Genomic DNA, 18,329 nt, shown 5'->3' with positions numbered 1-18,329 from the left:
GGAATATCACAGGTTTTAGGAGAGGTAGAGCTGATCAAATGAACCAGACCGGATGGTTCAGGACCGGGTATAGTACAAATCATTTAGAAGGTCTTGAATGGAAAGTCAATGTGATAGAATCTCCAACGTCGAAGAATGCTATGATAACTCCGTCGAATCACATAGTTATCTACTCGGAGGCGCTTAATTGCTCAGACGACGAGCTAGCCCATATAATCGGACATGAGATGGGACATGTTATAGGCCAACATTTTTTGGAACGCTGTATATGGCGTATTCCGAACCAAATTTTAAATATAATCATCAATCTTTTACCTTTATATCTATTTTCCTTAAAGAAACGAGCCAGGTTTGAAAATATTATTAAGAACTTCTTTCGCAGAAGGCGAGAATTTGAAGCTGATTACATAGGAATGATGTTGATGGCTTCAGCAGGATACGACCCTAAAATCGTGCGAAAGTTGTTACGTAAATATAAGTACCCAAAATCAAAATATGGTACTCATCCGAGTGCCCGTCGAAGAATTGCGTATTTGAAAAACCCGAAACTAATGAAGCCGGCTTTGGATTTGTATAGAGGTACACGGTCATCAAATTCACGCGATCAGGTCCGTTTAGTGACGCGCATCGGCATCTCTCTCAATCATCAAATTCATGCGACCACGTCCGTCTAGTCACCCGTTTTTTAATTTGCATAGTATCCCACAATACTCATACTTTATGTTTATTTTCAATATAATTTAACGTACGCAACAACTTGTCTAGTGTCTTGTATATTGTACTCCGTATATATAGAAACACTATAGTTTAGATAATCATTTTCTATTTTCAATATAATATCGCAATTTATTTATTCTCCGAAATTAAGTCTATATCTAACAACCATGAATATTCGTTTAGACATTAGTACATGGATCAAGATATGGAGGAAATAATGAAGGTAACTCGACTCGTTATTTTCAATAATTTGTAAACAAAACTCGAAGAAAAAAAACACAATAAAACCGTCTAAATAAGACCGGTCCAAACACCACAAAAACAACGTAAAACGATATAGTTTCTATTAACATGTAACAGAAAATAGAATTTACAATAAATTTATGAATTGAAGAGATCTAACTTAGTGATTAAGACGGGTATATCGTGACTATAGCCTATAGGTCACGGGTTCGAAACCCCGTGCCCCATATATATCATAGCATTAATGTTCACCTACAAATCTACAATCCTACTTGTACATGCTTAGCTCTGTCCCCAACAATTTAGGAACATGACTTGCCTAAAAGACTCCTCCATCACCTCCCTTGTATCTCTTGATACGTCACCGTTTCGCTCAACAGATCTCGGACACACTCGTCGCTTGCTCTCGCTTAGATGTGATTTCGGCTGACACTCACCGGTTGGTTTGATGGCGTTTTCGACACCATTTTTCGAGACATGAACCTTATATGGACAATCCATATGAGAAAATTACAGTTTTTAGCATGTACTATATCTTAGGAGTTAGATAAGGGCATGTAGTACTTCAACGTATAAATAGTTAAATACTAGATAATCAATGTCAGGTACCGCGAATGTAAGATAATGATCCGAATCAGTTGGCTTGAACTCATAGTTTTGGGTTCAAAACCAGGTTTATGTTCCATGGCTTTTTATATTTTAATAATAATAATAAAAAAAAAAAAAAAAAAAAAAAAAGTCGTTGAAGCCCCATAAAGCAATTTAGGGTCCGTTAATTTTAGAGACGGTTTGAATATTACATCGCAACTATTATATAAAGGTTTTGAATATTATTGAAACCGCAATTGGATGATGCAAGAATATTCGATATCATGAAAGAATGTCGTATTTGCGTGATTTAGGTATCCAAGTTCGTACGAACAAGCAATGTGCTGGTATTTCCTCGTTATATATAAACAGTGGTGGAGCCAGGATTTGAAGTCAGCGGGGGCGAAAAATTTTAGCGGTGCCCACCTCCCCCCCAAGAAACACAGAGTATATAGACATTAGACTGTCAGAGAACCACATTACGGAAATTACAAACAAAACACCGGCAAAATTGGAGAAAAACACTAGCACTCGCACAGTCGCACAACAGCAGCTTCGGCGTTGTTTTAGAGACAACATTCAATCAAACCAACAGAGAACAAACTTAACGTGGAACATCGCGTCAACAAAAGGGATACACAGTTAAGTCGGATATTTAGATTCTTACACTCCATTTCCAGGTTCTTCCATAGTACAAAAATTACATTTTATCTACACGTAAATGACAGTTAACCTGGCAAGAATAAATTCCGTATCCTTCACAATCATAAGAACAACACGGTCCTAAATAAGCATCTGACTTGGTACAGTCCTAAATGACGGTAAAAATGCACAGCGCAATGAGTGGTGAATCAATAAGACATGCTCCTGGACCGTCTCACCCAATTTAATTGGTAAAGCTCCAAGGAGGAAAGACGGTACCTTTGTTATGCTGAGTCAACGCCTTCAACTTGCTGCCTCGCGAGGTATCTCTCTCTTCTTTCCTTCTGCGGCAAAGAAAGAAAAAGAAAAAAGTTCAGCATTAAGGGGCGAAAGTGTGAAACAGACCAGTAAGAAATCGTCATTGGTTCGATATGTTTTTTTATTTCTGGTGTAGAGAGAGTCACATGGACAATTTTGATACTGCCGCATTTCAAACCATGTCAAGAGTGTCATCACTCATGGCACTCAATAATTTTACCGGCGAAACGCCTAAGCTAGCTAACATTTGCCAGTAATCTTGTTACAGTTTCTTGGCTTTTACGCCTTAATAAAGGTACAATAACAACAACAACAACATCAAAGCCTTAATCCCAAAATGATTTGTGGTAGGCTGACATGAATCATCCTTTAGAACCGTCCATGGGTGAACGCAAACCTCAAGCGAAAAAATATATAAAAGAAACAGTGAAAAATACAAGGGGAGTGAAACATAATACAAAAGTCATGTAAACTTATGAGGTTTAAAATCGGAGTCCAGATTTCTTTTATTAAAACTTGACTTTAAATCGAGAATAAAGATTTAAACGATTTTGAAAACCGAAGTAAAACTTAAGGGTCCAGAGTACCTTAAAAGTGAACCAAGTATTAAAAGTGAACCAAGTAAAAAGGTGTAATAAATCCGAAAAACACAAATAAATTTTTAAAAATAAATAAAAACATTAAATATTTCAAATTACGTCAAATACTAAAAATCCACATGTATTAAATATTTCAAAGGTGTAATAAAGGTACTTATCAGAAAATGAAAACAAAGGATTGGTCTGCATTATCCAGTGTTAGTTTGGATTCGAGACGAGAAGCACTACAAGACCATGTAAGAATAATTGGAAAATAGAATCAGAAATAAAATCATGTCCCGTGAGATAGTAACTGACCCATTCATCGATAACAAGTCCTTCACCAATGATCTTGGGACCAACGTTCTCTGCGGGTTTCTTTCGTGATTCAAGCTCAGCTTCTGCCTCAGCCAATCGACGGTTTAATTTGTCAAGAGCCTACACAAAGAAGAGAGAATGCAAAACCAATCAAGAAGCAGCAGTGCAGCGCATAGTCACTTTGTTGTTCAATGTGTGTATAAGAAGAGTGCAATTTTAAACAACCGTGAAAAAAATCAGGAAACGAAATCAGCAGTAGCAGCTAAAGGACAGGACTTACCGTACTGGGACGCTCGACATCTAGAAAAATAACACGTAGTATCTGCTCTATAGCTACTTGATCCTTCTGCTCATCAAACTGTACAAAACAGGCACACGAGAAGTCTTTGATATGTTGATCAGAATGCACTCGTTTTACATCTCAGTAATGAGAAACTACACTTCAGGGAGAAATATATGCAATTGAGGGCGTAAAATGCACGAGGGGATAATTCTCGAAAACTCTCTTTCCTTAGTCAGGCAGTCAAAATAGAGCTATTTGATCCTTTTACTCAAGAAACTCGATACACAGCTGAACATGACTTGAAGCAAATACAGAGAACATGGAGAAAATATAATGTCGCCTAGGAAAAAGGAAAGAAAATGTTAATTGGTGTGATGATGAGGGGATAATCTTTAATGCCTCTCGCTGTTAGCTGACTTTTGAGATCAAAAAGTCGCTCGCTGTAGTATACAAGTTCTTTCTAAGAAACTGCCATACAAAATGGGTTTTAAGCTAATCGTAAGAGGTCGAGATCTTGTTTACTTGATTAGTGGTAAGCTGATTGATGAATTATATGCTGTCTTAATCTCACAGCAATATCTCATTAGGTTAATTCCACTAAAAGATCGATCTCGACCTCTAACAAGCGAGCAACGGGCTCCTTAATACCTTTTTCCATGTTAGACTGGATCGAAGTGACTATACTACTGCGATGGACAAATGTAAAGACATTCGTAATTAGTTAAGACTTAAAGACGATAGACGCACCATTTCAGGGACATAGTCCATTGGTCCTTTCACTTTCAAGCTCATTATCTTGAACTTCACCTTGCTCTTCTGTTCTAACAATGGTTTCTCATTGTTCTCTGGATGCTCCACAAACTTGAAAACTAGCCAAATCCATATATAAGAATAATGATAATGATATGATTAATATTTTAGAATATATGACACCGACTATGATGATAGAAATTGAACTGTTTACAGTTAAATGAACTTTACCAGTTGCTATGAGGCTCTCGCCAGGAGCAAGAATGGCTCCAGGAGGACGCATAAAACAACTCTTTGGTGCAGTAGTTTGAAACTGAAGCAAATAATAAATTTGTTAGGATATATGTAAAGCTTCTTTTTATTGTAAAGTACCAGTCCTTCGATGGAGTTCTCGCCGCAATTTTCATCTTGGGTCATTCGGAAACAACCTCTGTGTTGCTCACACAAGGGTAAGGCTGCGTACATCCATTGAGGCACTGGGGTATGTTGTTTGTGATTACTCCCTTCATCGGACTTATCACCCCCATTTTACTTTGCACAAATTCTCATTTGTGACGGCATTATTCCGTCAAGCTTGTGACCTCTCACAAGGAGCAAGTGGGAGGGGGGCTGTGAAAGGTCACAAGCAAGACGGTCTGTTTACTTTGATGGTCAAACTATTTGGACTAGTAGTAAAAAAATTCGTAAAATATGAAAGAGTTCAAATTTCCAATTTTTTCAAGATTTGTAATGTGAAAATAGCTGCTTTGATATAAAAAATGACAATTTTTACAATGCATTTCTACTAATCTTTGGAGACAATAATGGTCAAAGTTGTCATCGGTTACCAAATTCAAACGAGGACAATGAATTTGGGATTAATGTAGTACAAAAGTACCAGTACCAGTACCAGCACATAACTCAATAGGCGTGGAATGAATGAACAATAGCGAGTACACGTTTCCAGTTAGCAAATTCACTACCGAATTAGATCCATACCTTGAAGGCTACATGGGACTTGCTTGTATTTTTAATCTTTATGGCACTTTTAACCTGTTTGCCAGGCTCATCTGTAACCAAGACAATTTTTGGAATTAGGTCATGTGATTATCTGGATAAGACATAATACTAAAAAACCGGAATAGGTTAAAAACAGTTACATCACCCAAGAAACAGAAAAGGAAGTGTTGACATCTATGATCTATTATGGTAACATCACTAATCAAGCTAAAGTCTAATGAATGTGCATAGTAAAAGAAGTCCACTTCGTCCTAAACCGACGCCCTAAGTCCTAACCCTTGCCTTTCAACTCTGGCTTTGTGATGATGATTATATGGTCGCAATGTGAAACCCTAAGTAGATCCACATCTAAATTTCGTGTCGTATTACTCCGACTTTCGAGAGTGAAAGATAGCCTTGTAGTATAATACTAGCAGAGCAACTCTACTACTCTAGTAGCATTACTGAGCCGGTGAGAGCTCCTTAACAGGAAGCATTACTAAGCTGGTGAGAGCTCTAGTAGCGTCTGATATAACATGGGGTCGATCATTTTATAAACTACAAAACCCAATCGTATTAAGGATTAACAGGACGCATTTTGGTTCAAAATATCAGACGAAAACGTAGCAATGCAGACAAGTCCCCTCCCTTCAGTCAGTAGTTCACTACTAATTCAGAGCTCCCATGAAAGGCCACAGTTTTAAACTCAAACGAGCAAGAATCTGTAAGAAATGTAACTTTCATGAGCTGATCAGAAGTACACTCTCGCAGAACAACTCACGACTAAAAACTCTATAGTTAAATGTAGATTTGACATGGAAAAAAACAGCCCCACTTCAACGGTAGGAATTCCAATGGTTTAGCATAATGATGCTAGCAGCATAACCAGACTACAAGCAAAATAACATCCACGTCGCATTTATCATTAGAACAGAATGCGTACATCCAACCCCCCTTACCCCAAGCATTGAAGCATTGGTGTAAAATTGTAGTCGTTTTATCATTAGAACGGAATCTCTACGACTTGATCAAGGTTAAATACAGGCATCACTAATAACCACCTAAGCAACTCAACTCTTGCATTTCATTAGACATTCTGATAATCAACTCTAGAGAAAGCTTCGGCTTTAAACGTCAAAATAACAAAATGATCCCAATTCCCAAACCTGCCACAACCCTATTTCATAAACAAACTTCATCAAGCTGAATGCTGATGCAATGACTTAAGGTATTATTACTTCCGTCCTCATTCAATTGTTTACCTTTGATTAAAAATACACCATAAAGAATAAAAAAACCTAAACAAATGATCGGGACAAACGGAGTAAGAATTATCATAATTATAAATATCAAATAAGCTAATTTATAAGATCATTAATTATCATGTGACCTTTCAACCAATTAATCAACCTCAACATTCTATAAAACTACTCCATCCGTCCTAATCGTTTGTTTACCTTTTTTATTCTTTCTAGAAGGTATAACACAGAGGTATTTTAATCAAACGTAAACAAATGATCAACACAGAGGTATTTTAATCAAACGTAAACAAATGATCAGAACGGAGGGAGTAAACAACATCACAGCTCAGAAATTGCACATGATTAGCTATACAATTAAAATAAACACAACCCAGATCCACAATCATCATTCAAAACAAAACCCATTTCCTCAAATCATCAGATCATCAAATCAAACAAAAAAAAAATACAAAAAAATACAGAAAGGGTAGAGAATATATACAGGGAAAGTAGAGCTTATTAGATGGATCAAGCCTTAAACGACGTCGTGTAGGTAACAAAGACCTTGCAACAGAAGAAACAGAAGTAATACCATTACTACTGCTACTGCTACTATTTAACTGAGATTGAGATGCTTCAACATTTTGCTGTGAAAAACTGTTCATTTTTGCTAAAAAAAAATTCAAAACTTTACACTTTTTTCTTCAAATTAAACTTGATTTGATCAAAAATAGTGAGAAATTACCATACTTGGGACATAAAGTTTGATTCTTTTTGGTTAATTAACTTAAATTAAACACTATACTTTATAATTTTATGCTTAATTTAAAGAAGTTAATTTGTATGACTTTGATTGTTGAATTAGATTAGATATATTGTGTAATTGACTTTGAAATTTGAAAGGTTTGTTGGGATTGAAATGGACCTTTGGATTAGGAAAATTGGTGACTTTTTCTTGAGGTTGGGATTACAAAGAAAGAGGGAAAAAGAGTGTGAAATGGCCAATGGATGGTGGGACAACTTAAAACACGATTTTTGTTTAAAATCGTCTTAAATTATGAGTTTATGACAGATCAGACAGTCGATTAAAATAGTCAAAGCAAAAGGTAGTTGTAATTTGTAAGAAGCTTTAAGTTAAGACCATCTCAATCAAAATTTATTGGAAAAATAATAAAAATAATTTTTAGCTCAAAAGAAAAATTATAAACAAACCGTGTTAAACATTAAACAAATGTGTGCTCAACTTTTTAAGTTTGAACCTTCATAGTTCACACTTAATGTCCCCTTCATCTTCCCCAAGAGCTACATCGATTTATTTGTTTTTTTTTTCTTTTTATTGGTATAGGATGATTAAGATATATGTTAGATCAATACTTCCAACATTATGAATAGTGAGACTTATATTTGTAATCTATTGTTGTAAATTTTTATAACCTTAACAATAGAGATAGTTCAACCACTATATAAGACGAATTCAATAGAGAGTTAAATAAAATTTTAAAATTATCAATTGAAAGTATACTGTTTTTTTTTTCCTAGATTGGTGTTTTCTTCAGACCAAAATAACTTAAATTAAATTAATCTTTGTTATTAGTAAGCTTTTAAGTAATCTATCTATGGGCACTTTTAAATGCCTACTTACATATACATGTAGTATAAATTACATAACTTGTGATGGTTAAACATTACCAGTTTAAGCGTATCATAGACAAGTGAAAATAACCTGAGTTAGTAAATTTTATGATCACCATATAGTTTAAGGGGGTGTTTGGTTGAGAGGTTTGGAATGGAATGGAATGCATTCTAGTCATTCTAGTGTTTGGTTGGAGTATTTTGGAATAGAGTTAGAATCCTGATGGATTCTCATTCCACCCCAACCCCTTGGAATCTCATACCCACCTCCTCCCCATGGATTCAAACTCCATTCCTTCATGTTTATTTTTCTAATGAACCAAACATGTTTTGGAAAGTATTGAATTGGAACCTCATACTTCTATGGTTTCTCATTCCAATCCATTCCATTTCTAAGTAGTGAACCAAACGACCCCTAACTTCTTTTGACATAGTGCGTGATCGATATCATCCAATTCATCTTAATTTTTCTCCCTTGCAACTATTTCAATATTTTGTCATTATCTCACTGTTCTCCTGACAAAATTTTAGTTCAAATAATTTTCACAGAATTGTATGTTCATAATCTTAGCTCAAAATTTCCTAATTTAGTTATTGTCAGAGTTATTAATCATGAAGTTTTTGTTGTTCGAGTATGCACTCTTTCACGTTCAATTTTAAATTTTGAAATAAAAGATTTGTATTAGGGATTGAAATTTGAAAATTTACTTTATATGATTAATGCACTATTCTTGTAACTCGCCCAATAAAAAAAATATAATTTTATATATTTGTGGATGACATGACCCATTAGACCCGTCTCGTCTAGTCGCTAACCAAACTAGCTCGAACAATGTATTTTTTCGAGATCTACAAAGATCCAACCCGCTAACCCCTCATAAACCCTCTAACCGCATATCCACGAATAAAATAACTCATATAAAAATGTCTACATCTAATTCAAACCCGCATATGATCACCTCTATACTGAATCCAACCCACTATTCCCTCTCAAACTCCCTAACTCACATATCGGTGAATATAATAATTCATACAGTATAAAAATGTCCGCATCTAATCAAAATCCACATTTGATCACCTCTATATTGAATCGAACTAGCTAATCCCTTCCAAACCCTCTAACCCACATATCCATGAACAAAAAAATTCAAACTCGCACTTGATCACCTCTTTATAAAATCCAACAAGCTAACCCCTCCCAAACCCTCAAACCACATATCCATAAATAAAATAACTCATACAAAAATATCAGCTAATCCAGACTCGTATTTAATCACACAAAACGTGTCCGTCACAAGCTGAAGACGAATAGTGTATCTCTCACAATAAGGCAAGTGGGAGGAGGGTAAGTGGGAGACTGGAAGGGTAAGTGGGAGGAAATTGAGCACCCCTTGAATAGTGCCACTTGCATATTGTGAGAGGGGCACTATCCGTCTTCAGCTTATGACGAACAGTACCCGTCTTCAATGAGAATTTGTGTTAATCACCTTTTGTCTATGATAATAATTGCTTAACAACCAATGATTCAATCAAACAAAAATCACAAATAATAGTATCTTGCCAAGCAAGAAAAGTGGACCATATTCCTTAATAACCCATTAATTGGGCTAATCCAATCCAATTAAACACAATCAATTGGCTAACTAAACTAACAATTTCTTCAATTTTTTTTTTTCATTACCAAAATCTTTGAAGAACACTATTCCTTCCTCTCCTTTCTCTCCTTTCCTTTTCCCTCTTTCATGTGGTGCGGTTTTCATGCTTGTCCGTATGTCATTGAGACCAATTTCAAGGCTGAAACGCTGTCGTTTTGAGGGTGAAAAATCCCTTTTTTCACTTTCCCACTTGCATTTAGGGTTCATCTTCCTTTGAATTCTCTCCTTCAATGTCAAGGTCCAATCTTTAATTCTTCCCACCATTGTTTTTCTCAATTTGTTTGTTGTAATTGATTATTATTATGTTTTTGTGATGTGGGTATTTGGTGGATTTTGATTTTGTTGTTTGGTTGATTTAATTGCGGTTTTTTGGGAATTTAATTTGATGGGTTTTTGTTGAAATGTTGATTTAGTTTGTGGGTCAATGTGCAATTTGGATATGGTGCTTTGTCCGTTCCATTGGATTGTTTACGTTTTTCAAAATCCCGCTCACGTAGTTTTAAAGGGGTATGCAATTTGATTGAGTAATTGGGTTTGTGATGTATGTTTGTTTTGAGCTGATAGTTCATGTCATTCTAGCAATTTGGTTATGGTACTTTATGTGTTCCATTGAATTGTATACGTTTCCAAAATCCCGCTCATATAGTTAAAAAGGGTATGCAATTTGATTGAGTTAGTGGCTTTGTGATGTATGTTTGTCTTGAGCTCATAGTTCATGTCATACTAGCCATATGAGAGCCTTTATCTGTTTTATTCAATCGTATACATTTTCCAAAATCCTGCCTACGTAGTTTAAAAGCGTATGCAACTTGATTGAATAAGTGGGTTTGTGATGTATGTTTGTTTTGTGCTGAAGATTCATATACTATCCATTTGAGAGCCTTTAGGTTCATTTGTGGAGGTAATGTTGGAATCATTATCATAGCTTTCTTTTTTTTTTTTAGATGATAAATTGCGGTATGTAATTGTTGGGCTAGTAGTTAATGGAATGTCTGTCTGGAATTGCAGACTTTTCTTGATTGGCAATCTTAGAAAAGCTGGTAATTTGATATTTAAAAACCGGGATACTAGCTATCTAGGATTGAGAACTTATGCAACAAATCCGGTTTTGGGGCAATCGATAAGACAGTACAGATTACATTCACAATTCAAGCAATTTAATGGTGGATATGTGCGGGATAATTTGTTTAGACATTCTGGAAATAGTTACAAGAGTAGCTTTACGAGGAACTATTCCGTCTTGCATGCAAATAGTAGTATTACACATCATGCTCTAAATGCTTGGAAAAGGCTCTCAAAGACGCAGTCTTCCCAGGGTTCGGCTATTTCCTCCATTAGCAGGATTGCTAGAGCATTTAGCATTGCCTCGACCAAGTCTCACATTTTGTTACCTGGCATGTTTGCTTTACTCATTGGGGAGATATCTCGAACACGAACATCGTTTTCTGATTCAGACTACATTACCCCAAAAAATGCGGTTTATATGCATACACAAGATGGCCGTGCCTACGTGAGAAAGTTGTTTTTCGACGTAATAGAGGTTCTTATCTTGTTGGTGAGAGCAATTACACTGGCGGTTTTATTCTCACCCAGCATAGCTATGGCTCCATTTGCAGATAGTTTTGGGCCCGAGTTCAGAAATCTTTGGCTTCGAGTTGTACATCGTACCCTTGAACGGGCGGGCCCCGCGTTTATAAAGTGGGGTCAGTGGGCAGCAACACGACCTGATCTATTTCCCAGAGACTTGTGCACTGAGCTTTCCAAGCTTCATTCTAAAGCCCCGGAGCACAGTTTTGAACATACTAAAAGAACTGTGGAACAAGCCTTTGGTCGTAAGCTCACTGAAATTTTTGAGAGTTTTGAAGAAAAGCCGGTTGCATCAGGGAGTATCGCACAGGTTCACCGAGCTGTTCTGCGCCATCGTTATCCTCGTCAAACACTAAAACTGATCGATGTTGCAGTGAAGGTTAGACATCCGGGTGTTGGTGAATCGATCAGGAGGGACTTTGCTATTATTAACGCAGTTGCAAAAGTATCAACATATATCCCTACATTGAAGTGGTTGAGACTAGATGAAAGTGTCCAACAGTTCGCGGTTTTTATGTTGTCGCAAGTTGACCTTGCCAGAGAAGCAGCTCATTTAAATCGGTTTATATATAATTTCAAGAGATGGAAGGATGTATCTTTCCCAAAACCTCTCTACCCGCTTGTACATCCTGCAGTTTTGGTGGAAACCTTTGAGCATGGAGAAAGTGTGGCTCACTATGTTGATGGGTTTGATGGGAATGAACGCTTTAAAACTGCACTTGCTCACATTGGTACTCATGCTCTTCTCAAGATGCTCCTTGTAAGTAATCTATGTTTCTTCGCTCTCATCAAAACTCGTCCCCTCTTCAATTGATTTGCTTTGTGATTCATTTTATTGGCTGCTAGCCTGCTATTGGAAAATGGAAAGTTCTCATGTATGACACAGCGTTAATTAGATGAAATGATTGTGTTTGCAAGACATACTACACTTTAAACATGGAATTTTCTGGAGCTCAAGTGACTAGAGTTTTTTAAATAAACACAAATTTATTGGAGTACTGGCATTTAGACAGTTATACTTGGTGACGTCAGTTATATATGGAAGTCTGAAATCCTACTTTTTTGATTATTAGGTGGATAACTTCATCCATGCAGACATGCATCCGGGCAATATTCTTGTTCGGACGAAAGGCAAACGAAAGCGCGAGTCGAAATCAAAGCCTCATGTCATTTTCATTGATGTAGGCATGACTGCTGAGCTTGCTAAGAATGATCGTGTAACTTTGTTAGAGTTTTTCAAGGCTGTTGCTCGTCGCGATGGCCGCACTGTAGCTGAGTGCACTCTCCGAATGTCAAAGAAACAAAATTGCCCTAATCCACAGGCTTTCATTCAGGTTTGAAGATTTTCTTTTATAATCCTTTTTCCTGACTTTCTCAACCAGAAGTGTTTTTTCTCCATGCTCACTTTAGATGTCTTGTTTCCTTTGTCATTGAGTTTTATAGCTTTATCATAGTGTAGGTTTTGATTCCCTTGAAGTGTGGCTATCACAAATCTACTTAATCGCAGTATTTAATAGATTATGAACTTCTCTTTCTCTGCTATGAAATTTTTGAAGTAGTACCCCCTAATCCCCTTTGTTCGAGAAGTCCAGAACATCAACGTAAATGGCAGCTAGATTATTCCTTTCTTTTGGCAAAATATTTGTGTGTTTATCGTCACCTTGATTGCGCTGTTGAAAGTTGACCTTTTTGTTTTTGGTTCCTTCTGTGCCAAATGGAATGTAGATCCTTACCAGACTTCTTATTGTTTATTGTGGTATACTCCGTATATCTTTATCGAGGGGGAAGTGGTGTGGTGATCAGAGTCGCCATTTTCTGAAATCCATATGCCACTTTGTCATAGTCATATTTGTGCGATATAATCTGGTTTTTCTGCGGTTATCAAAACACCATTTAATCTGTTTAGTCTACTCACATACGGAGTATAAAGGAGGTGTTATCATGGAAAATTGACAAGTTTCTTGGCTACTAGGCTACTATAAAAGAGGTGCTAAAAGATAATTATGGGTACAAGTGATAGTTTTCTGAGCTCGGCTGTGGGTTTGGATCCAAGTGACTGACTTTATTTGTTAAGACCGTAAACAGGGTTCGGGGATACATTTTGAAGAGAACAGTTTACCCCTTTTAAGTTCAAATATGATTACTTTTCTGATAATTCACAGTTCAACAAATAGGTTGATGGATATATGGTACGAAGTACTCTGTAGTATTTTCATTCCAAGTTTGTAGTTCTCATTTGATTTTGGTGGTCAATCGATGTTAATTTGAACCTTGATTTCTTCAAATATAAGTAGAGATGAAATGTTATAAAAAATTTCTCGTTTGATTTATCTAACTAAGTACCATCTTTATGACGTTGTAATTGTTGCATATAGTGAGTAAATATTGGTAAATTTGACATAGTTCTGATAGTCGGGCACTTGACCCACCAAATTTAGTCAAGGACAATATAAATGGGATGGAGGGGGTACAATGTTGAAATCCATACAAGTGCTCGATTCTCAAGTGAAGGGTCAAGTTGAAATCCACATAAATAGTCCTCGATCGAGTAGAAGCTAGCTCAATCGAAGAACCTACCCTTATAATCTGATTATGATTAGATACATGCACATACATTTTACATTTTTACAAATTTAGATAAAAATTAAATTTTGAAAAATTAAAACAACAAATTTAACCCACCATACCACATATTAAAGTGAAGTCCTCAATAGTCAATAAACAACATACACGGTCAAAGACTCAAAGAAATACTCCGTAGGAATAAGGTGGTTTGGTTAATTGTGGGCCCCGGAATTCTGACAGTTTAACAAATTCACAATTACACAATACAAATGCCATAATTATATTCCCATTCATTCATCATTATCAACAATTCACTTTCATTTTTATTTTTTCTCACCCAAGCTTAACTTCCATTTTCCTCTCAAGCTTCCACTTCCATTTTCAATTCTTCCGTATTAATTTGAGTATGTTTCCGCAAATCATCTCTTTAATTTTACGTAATTAATCGTGTTCTTGTTACTTACCCAAATTATGCTTAGCTTGTACATTGACGTTGATTGAAATTAAATAAAAATGTCGATGAATTTATTTAGTTGTAAGTTGTAAATTCATCGACATTTTTATTTAATTTCAATCAACGTCAATGTACAAGCTAAGGATAATTTGAATAAGTAACAAGAACACGATTAATTACATAAAATTAAAGAGATGATTTGCGGAAGAAGAATTGAAAATGGAAGTGGAAGCTTGAGAGGAAAATGGAAGTGAAGCTTGGGTGAGAAAAAAAAAATGGAGGTGAATTGTTGATAATGATGAATGAATAAGAATATAATTATGGGATTTGTGTTGTGAATTTGTTATTACTACTATCAGAATTCCAGGGCCCACAATTAACCAAACCGCCTTATTCCTACGGAGTATTTCTTTGTGTGTGTATGTTGTGTATTGACTATTGAGGACTTCACTTTAATATGTGGTGGGTTAAATTTGTTGTTTTAATTTTTCAAAATTTCATTTTTATCTAAATTTGTAAAAATGTATGTGCATGTATCTAATCCATACAAGTGCTCTACCATCGTAATCTTCTATTTTCATGCTCTCCCTTCCCAGTTCGCATACAAGTGCTCGATTGTCAAGTGAAGGGTCATGTTAGTTTCGGATTTTTGGGTGATTTTTTTTTTTATTATTTCAGATTTGTTTTCTGCATTTTCTTATCCTGTAGCCTGCGTACACTGGATTAAACTTACACACTTTTAACTCATTGGCAGGAGGTTAAAGAGTCGTTTGATTTCTGGGCTACTCCAGAAGGTGATTTGGTACATCCTGCAGATGCTATGCAACATTTACTTGAGCAAGTTAGGCATCACAAGGTGAACGTTGATGGTAACGTATGCACTGTAATAGTGACGACCTTGGTCCTTGAGGTAACTCCCTCATCCTTGTCATTCCTGGACATTATTTCCTCTGCCCCCTTACAATACTTTTTTCATAGAACAGAAAAATAAGCACTTTTCTCTGTTCATAAATAAATTTCTCGATCTCGAGGAGCACAGTTATATGTGACAAAAATGCAAAGTTGAGTTTAAGTATGGAGTCATAATGCATAATGCTCCCTCCGATTTGGAATAACCCCACAACAATAACATTACCCCAGTGCATCAATGGGTCCCGCAAATTGCGAGATAGGGGGGGGGAGGGGTTCGGATGTATGTAGCCCTACCCTTGTGTTAGAAACACAAAGAGACTGTTTTTGAAATGACCCAAGATGAAAATTGTGTCGAGAACTGCATCGAAGGATTGCAACTTCACAAGAGAAAGAAGCGCATCTACTTTAGTGAGCCCTTTTAATTTATTCCATCATAATCTAGAACCAATGAGTAATGACTAATGAGTTTTTGGCTCCATTAATATGTTACTCTCAAATTTCGAAAAGTGGGCCAATTCCAAAGAACCAGAGGGAGTAATACTGTAAGAATTAACACACACACGCAAAAAAAAAAAAAAAAAAAGATTTTATGTTGTATTCGTGTACACCCAAAAAAGTGTGGAGTCACACACCATCACTGTCTTGACTCCTTATACACCTGAGTCTGTATAGTTAGTATATATAAATCTCTCATTTCACCGGAGACCAAACGCTATTACGTTTATTGACTCTACTTGGGTGATGGGTGGATTTTTAGACTGAAAGCTCAAAACTTCAATAATCATGCCATTAAAGGTTCAATTGGCCCTGAGCCTTTGATGGTTGTTGCATCATTAGTTACCGGATTGTAACCTGATTCTGTCACGTATTCATGTGACATATCCTACCCCACTCGACATTAACCTATTTACTTGAGTTGACCTATTCATGTGAACACTGTCGAGAGTGTAGACCTAGTTATATAAACATGCTAGGTTCAGGCTCGGTTTTTTTTGACAAGAAGCCATTTGTTTCCAAACCATTTCAGTTACAACAAAGTAATAAATTTGATAAATCAATCAATGTATGACTTGAAGTTGGGTTAAAAGGTTATTGTGTTTGGGTTAGCAGCTTGTGAAATAGCTTACATTAGTCGTGATTTGCCAAGTATGAGTTAACCAGCTTTTTATTTCGGCGGCTACTGGATTTCTGGTGTTGGCTATATGAGATGATAATAATAATTTATATGTCAAGAGTTAAAAGAGTTAAGGTTAGTCAAAAGTTTTTTAACGTATTTTACTTTGACAGATCAAAACCCCAGGTTAGAAGTTCTGAAAGTGGTGATTTTTTTCTTTCAAATTCACCATCTTTATGATATCTTAGGTTTGGAAAAAAATTTACCGTTTTCTGAACTCCTAGCCTTGAGTTATGACTAATCAATTTTTTTTTTTCAAAAAAAAGGGGCGTAAGTGAGAAAATGAAATAGTTGAGGGGTACAAGTGAGAAAATCCCTAATAATAATCATTTTATGTATGTACATTACGAGAAAAAGGAAACGAAGTTTAAAGTTTTGGAATAGTTATCCGCAATAGTCCCTAGTTTAGCTGATCTGCCATTTTTTAACTAACATCGTCAGAAATGGGTGCAAGACTGCAATAATATTGGCAACTTCGGATTGTTTTGAAAGATTCAACGTGATATTAAAAATAACGAACCGGTCAAATTTCATATTTACCGCGGGTAATTTTTCCCAAATTTATTGACATACTATCACATATGTACATGTTTTCAAAGTGTCTTTGGTATTTTCATTATTATTTAGGATATATGGTAGTTAACTCGATGAATGCTTGAAGTATGGCCATTGTCATTTCCGCTTGAAATTTATAACCTAAATTCTGCGCACTTCTACGTTTTTACTACAGGGATGGCAACGGAAGCTCGATCCAGATTATGACGTGATGCGAACGCTACAAACGTTGTTATTTAAACAAGATTGGGCTCAATCTCTTTCATATACAATTGAAGGGCTAATGGCTCCATAGAAATTTGCTTTATTTTTTGCTGTTATTATGGCTAACAATTTTGGCAGCTCCGAGGACAAAACATAGTTTATTACGGAGTACTCTACAAAATAAGCTTAGGTTAGATTACTTCCTTCCCCTCTCCCGGCCACAAATTTCTTGGTTGCTTCGTCGACTTTGGTTTTTCATTGTTCAACAAGCTATAGAGTCGTACTTGTAATGGGTTCCTTGAAACCTCTTAATTACGCTATCTTTGTTGTGTATATAGGTATAGGTTTTCTGTATTCGTTGATAATTTTGATAATTTTAATTTTTGGGATATTATACGGTGGCTGTGGTCTGTGGATCATGTATTTGAGATCTAAAAACCTTTGTCCGCTGAGATATTGGACGGAAAATTCTGAAGGGTTCAACTTCACTTTTTGGAAAAGCCATGTGGTTCGATTTCACAATTCGCTAAGAGTATAGAACAATGGGAACCTAATACGACTCATCTCGATGGTCTGTCCAATGCCATGAATACGACATTATCAACTGCAATGTGGAGATACGGACTACTTCTAACACGCCCTTTCATTGTAAAACACTCGCAAATAATTATATATTGCTCATTTCATTGTATACGGAAGTTTATAGATGAATGAATCTCACATATAAAACCGTCTTCCGTGTTACCAAAGTTGGCTGGTATAAGTGGTAAGGATTCTCATCTCTCAAACAAGTGGTCAATAGGTTCGATTCCTGACCATTGCGAAAGAAAAAGTCAAATTTGGGAGGAATCAACCCATCAAATTGCTTTCAATACCTCGAAGGAGATTACCTCACCTGTCGGTAGGCAATACTCATGGTCAACGCCAAAAAAAAC

General features: G+C 36.1%; 2 protein-coding genes across 2 annotated transcripts; one reads left to right on the top strand and one right to left on the bottom strand.

Moving 5' to 3' along the window:
* Positions 1–2,126: 2,126 nt before the first annotated feature.
* Positions 2,127–7,684, bottom strand: LOC141592967 (vesicle-associated protein 4-2-like). The gene is made up of 7 exons (XM_074413875.1): positions 7,159–7,684; positions 5,416–5,486; positions 4,669–4,750; positions 4,435–4,556; positions 3,685–3,762; positions 3,405–3,524; positions 2,127–2,534 (listed from the first exon to the last, which is right to left on the bottom strand). Exons 1-7 carry the CDS (start codon positions 7,319–7,321, stop codon positions 2,475–2,477), a joined length of 696 nt encoding a protein of 231 aa, XP_074269976.1. The 5' UTR covers positions 7,322–7,684; the 3' UTR covers positions 2,127–2,474.
* Positions 7,685–9,777: 2,093 nt separating this feature from the next.
* Positions 9,778–17,877, top strand: LOC141592966 (uncharacterized). Its single transcript, XM_074413874.1, has 5 exons — positions 9,778–10,181; positions 10,952–12,290; positions 12,604–12,864; positions 15,304–15,459; positions 17,366–17,877. The coding sequence occupies exons 1-5, from the start codon at positions 10,174–10,176 to the stop codon at positions 17,483–17,485; spliced, it is 1,884 nt and encodes a 627-aa protein (XP_074269975.1). The 5' UTR covers positions 9,778–10,173; the 3' UTR covers positions 17,486–17,877.
* Positions 17,878–18,329: the final 452 nt, after the last annotated feature.

This window comes from Silene latifolia, chromosome 7 (genome assembly GCF_048544455.1).
Source record: "Silene latifolia isolate original U9 population chromosome 7, ASM4854445v1, whole genome shotgun sequence".
In the NCBI taxonomy this organism is placed as follows: Eukaryota; Viridiplantae; Streptophyta; class Magnoliopsida; order Caryophyllales; family Caryophyllaceae; genus Silene; species Silene latifolia.
Note: the sequence above shows the minus strand (reverse complement) of the source record. Positions and strands in the feature narration are given on the sequence as shown.